The following is a 5,000-nucleotide window of genomic DNA, read 5'->3' as shown; positions in this document are numbered from 1 at the left end:
CCCCCCGATCCTGACCTCACCTTAGATGCCCCCCCCCAACCCACACACGCACACACATGCAGACACACACATACACAGACACACAGACACACAGACACACACACACATACACTATAATGGCACCCAGGGGGGGTGAAAGGTGAAAGGTAAAAGGTAAAAGGGAACCTCTTGTTACGTCTCGTCTTGTTCGTTAATTTGTTTGTCTTTGTTTCATGTTATTCATTTATTGTTCCCTGTTTATTTTTGTGTCTCTCACCTTATCTCTGGTTCCAGACACTTCACTACCTGCCCTTGTGTGTTTCCTCCCTGTGTGATCGTCTACCCCGCCCTGGTTGGATTCACCTGTTCCTCATCATCATTCCCTGTGTATTTAGTCTGTGTTTTCCCCTGTCTAGTTGCCAGTTCGTCTTTGTTAGTTTTTCCGAGTTTGCCTTTTTGCCTTTTCCCTGTTGGATTTATCCACCTCCTGTCTGTCTGACTACCTGTGTACCATACCCTGCCTTGCCTACCCCTTGTTGGATATCTGCCTCTCTACAAATTGTCTACCTGTATACCGAACCCTTTTTCTGGAATTAAAGGATTATTCTTTTGGATTAAGCTTTTGTTCCGAGTTATGCGATTGAGTCCTCTGCCTTGGTCTACAGTCATTACACCTCTCCACCTCTATGCATTAATCATTCAGAAGGTAATCCCTCACCACAGGCCTCTAATGATGCTCCTTTACCCTGGCTGGCTGTTACTTTGACATTGGACTCTACTGTTTATTATTCTTGGTCTGACACTGCAATGACCCAGACCCACTAGTACTGTATGATAGACAGGGGAGGCTGGTGGAGGGAGAAATCGGAGGACGGGCTCATTGCAATGAATGGAACGGAATGAGTGGTATCACCACTGTGAAGTACAGCCAATGGAATATTACTACAAACAGTGTAATAATATATGCCATTTAGCTGACGCTTTTATCCAAACGACTTACATTGTAGTGAGTGCATACATTTCAGTATATATGGTCCCAGCAGGAATCAAACCCACAACCTAAGCGTTGTTAGCGCCATGCTCTACCAACTGAGCCACAGAGGACCACTGCAATGAATTCCTCTTTACATATTTGTCTTTGATTGATTGTCTTTTACAGAAGCTTCTAGAAATGGTGTTCCTCACCTGTCCATCCTGCGAGGCAGTGACAGAAGCCACTCTCAGGGTCACAACCGTCAGCATGGATACAGTCACACTTCTCCCCACACTCCAATCCATAAGTGCCATCCTGACAAACAATGCAAACAGTAAATACAATGCAAAAACAATAATCAAAAACATTTGCATTCCTGTATGGCATTGAAACGGTATACGTATAAATAGTATCTATTAGAATCCATGAGTGTATGGATTGACTACATCAGAGAGAAACAGCCAACTGCTAATATCGTCCACTCGGATATGAAATCACTAGCTAAAGACCCTAATGAGTTAACTAATTCACACAGGCGCATGCACGCATGCACGCACACCCACACACACACACACACACACACACACTGACACACACACACATACACACCCCCACACACACACACACCCCCACACACTCTCTGTCTTACAGGGCAGGGTATGTCGCAGTACTCGTTCCGCCAGCCTGGGGAACAGGTACAAGTACCGTTGACCGGGTCACAGGCCGCACCGTTGGCACACAAACACGTCTGGTTACAGCTCAGCCCCCAGGTACCACTGGAGCACAAGATGGTGCAGTCCACCCCCTGCCAGCCTACAGAGAGAACGGGGGGGGGGGGGGGGGGGGGGGGGGAGAGGTATAGAACTGCACTGCAGCATGACAGTACTCTACCTCTCCACAACCGCCTCAACGGACTGAATCTAAACTCCTGAAGAAGCACGCACGCAACAAACCACCAAACTGACAAAGGGCTCAGCTCACGCAACGGAGAAATGAGAACGCTAAACAAAAACAAATAAACTCAAAAACACACAAAAAAAAAACTGGATCGGTCCAACTCGAGAACAGGCGACACAGTAGCAGAAGAAGCAGAGCAGAGCATTCCATTTTCTCATCTCAGCTATGTCTACATCTTACATTAAGAATACTGAATATACATCTCTCTGATGCACTACCACAGAGTTGTGTAGGACAGACACACACCCACTGGCCTCAGAACCTCCGAGCACTGTCCCTGCGATTCCTCTCTATGATGTTTCCCTTTCATTATCCACCGTCCCGGAGCATCCACTGGGCGTAAATATTTAACCAGGCTGACATTAAGAAGAAATAAAAAAGTTGCCTCGGTTTGCCTCAATCTTGGCTTCTGCTCCGCTGAGGAAGACTTTATAATGGAGCCGGGACTGCATGACTGATAGAGTTGTTCAGTAGTGTGTGTGTGTGTGTGTGTGTGTGTGTGTGTGTGTGTGTGTGTGTGCATGCGTGCATGCGTGTAATTCTGTGTGTGTGCGTGCGTGCAGTTCTGTGTGTGTGTGTGTGTGTGTGCGTGCGTACGTGCGTGTAGTTCTGTGTGTGTGCGTGTGTGTGTGCATGCGTGCGTGTAGTTCTGTGTGTGTGCGTGTGTGTGTGCATGCGTGGGTGCATGTGTGAATGGCTGATAAAGTTGTTCAATATAGTCCCCCTGTGTGCATGCATGTGTAAGTATCTATGGCAAATAGAGTTGTTCAGCCTGTGTCTCACTGGACTGCTACAGATTGGACTTTTATTTTGTCTGTGCAGATAAAAAAGTGGTGGAGATAGAGAGAGACAGATGGAGGACAGATGGAGGGTAAGAGTGAGTAAGAGAGAGAGAGAGAGAGAGAGAGAGAGAGAGAGAGAGAGAGAGAGAGAGAGAGAGAGAGAGAGAGAGAGAGGCCTACAGGGGGAGTGATAGAGATAGATTAAGAAGTTTGGGGAAAGGTTAAAAAAAAAAACTAAGACGGATGAAGCAAAGTGCGTGTGCAAGAGAGAAAGATGAAAAGATAGACGGAAAGAATGAAGAGAAAGGGAAAGTGAGAAAGACAGGGAAGTAACTGTAGACTCCTGAGCCTACCCTCTTTGCAGATGCAGGAGCCGTCGACGTGGGCGCAGGCGATGTGGTTATGACAGGAGCAGGTAGAGGAGCAGTTGGTTCCATATATACCAGCAGGACAGGGAAGAGAGCAGTCGTCTCCCTGTGTGTGTGTGTGTGTGTGTGTGTGTGTGTGTGAGAGAGAGAGAGAGAGAGAGAGAGAGACAGGAAGACAACACACTTAACCCCTGCATTGCTTTACCATCACGCTGTGTTCAGACTCAGAGTAAATTCAGCATAAATGTACAGTAACAGTAATTGGTTTAACTCTGTCTGACTGCACTCTTGACACGCACAAATCCAGTCAGAGAGTTGACTGCTTTCTTCTTTATATATAAAAGGAATGGGTTAGGTGTCTATTATGCAGTAAGGTTTGATTGATGATTTATGTAGCGTGTGTGTGTGTGTGTGTGTGTGTGTGTGTGTGTGTGTGTGTGTGTCAGAATGCGCTCAACAGACTGGGGTGCCCTGTCATCAGCAATCCTCTTACTTAGTCTGATGGGCTCAGTCATCGTTAACAAGCTGCGTGAGTTAGGCAGCATATGCTTGACGCTGATTCCCTGGTATATTAGGAGAACTACACAGACCAAATATCGACACAAAAAAACATTGTAGGTCTCATTATTTTCAAAAAAGTCAACATACTGTACATACAGCAAACCATTAGTATCTCAGCACAGGCTGAGAGTTACAAGTATTGTGTGCATTGTTGTCTTTTTGAAGCCTTAGATTGCACGTCATACGTCTGTCTCCCTTTTGAGGGTAGAAATGATATTTTTCTTTGTCAAAATTATCAAAGTTCTGTCATGCAGCTCTATACTTGTGATGTCGCTGATCCTTGACATTCTACATTCAAAGTCAAGTCAATCAAAGCAGCAGGGGTTGTGTTCTGAGACACTGTTCCCGGTCAAGACAATGTACAGTCACGCACGCACGCACGCACACACACACAGTACAGTGTCTGAAAGAGGCGAGTGTGATTTAGACAATCATGGGTTTGTGCATGAGCACCAGTGTCTATCCCCCTTTTCTCTTGATCAATTTGTCACTGCCCCGTATAAGTGTAGAGTACTCAGAGCCACTGCAGTGTCACAGGCCTGCTATCAACACATGACAAATGTACTACAACTCCACTACAGAACAGCACTGCACCTGCAAGCTCCTGCCATTCCGTATCCTCATAGCGGTTGGATTTTGGATTGAGTCATACCGTCTTCCCCTTGGTGTGGTGTTTATTATTCTTGGTCCGACACTGCAAAGACTGTATGATAGACAGGGGAGGCTGGTGGGTGTGACTAACTGGGTTCTAAACCAGGGTCTCCTGCGTGCCACATGACAGTGTTAGCCCACTGAGCTAATTAAGCTAAGTAATTGGCACACGTGCCTCAGGCAAAGTGACTGATCACATGAGAGCGTGATTCCAAACCACCTCTGCTACAGTCGTATTGATGACCTGGTTATAGGACAGGAATACGGTGTTGTGTTGGTTAGACAGCTGGGATTCTGTAGATCCTCTCTTTGTTTCATTGACTCAGTGTACCCCAGGTACTGTACTGTACTGACACTTTCCCTTCCCTGTGTGTGTTTAATTGACAGACTGTGGCCTCAGGCACAGAGGACTGTGCTGAGCAGGTACTGTAAGTGCAGTGTGTGTGTGTGTGTGCATGTGTGTGTGTGCATGCGTGTGTGTGCATGCGTTTCTGTGTGTGTGTGCGTGCGTGTGCATGGGTGTGCGTGGGTGTGTGCGTGCGTGTGTGTGTGTGTGTGTGTGTGCGTGTGTGTGTGCGTGCATGCGTTTCTGTGTGTATGTGCGTGCGTGTGCGTGGGTGTGTGTGTGTGCGTGAACATTATTTCCATATTATCCATTCCAGGCTTGAACCATCATATTACAGCTTATTCTTATCTACCTCTCTGTGACCGCATGAGTCCTTTTGGGTC

At 46.7% G+C, this 5,000-nt stretch overlaps 1 protein-coding gene across 1 annotated transcript in view; it reads right to left on the bottom strand.

Moving 5' to 3' along the window:
• The window catches only part of LOC310812387 (uncharacterized protein), a gene marked incomplete at its 3' end in the record, with an annotated part of 45,214 nt that overhangs the window by 12,202 nt on the left and 28,012 nt on the right, over window positions 1-5,000 (bottom strand). The window contains exons 8-10 of the mRNA XM_083680918.1: window positions 3,045-3,165; window positions 1,602-1,765; window positions 1,165-1,267 (exon numbers count right to left, since the gene is read on the bottom strand). Coding sequence (XP_083537044.1) covers window positions 1,165-1,267; window positions 1,602-1,765; window positions 3,045-3,165 — 388 coding nt within the window. The remainder of the gene's footprint in view (window positions 1-1,164; window positions 1,268-1,601; window positions 1,766-3,044; window positions 3,166-5,000) is intronic.

Source organism: Argentina silus (genome assembly GCF_951799395.1).
Source record: "Argentina silus genome assembly, chromosome: 11".
Taxonomy (NCBI): domain Eukaryota; kingdom Metazoa; phylum Chordata; class Actinopteri; order Argentiniformes; family Argentinidae; genus Argentina; species Argentina silus.
Note: the sequence above shows the minus strand (reverse complement) of the source record. Positions and strands in the feature narration are given on the sequence as shown.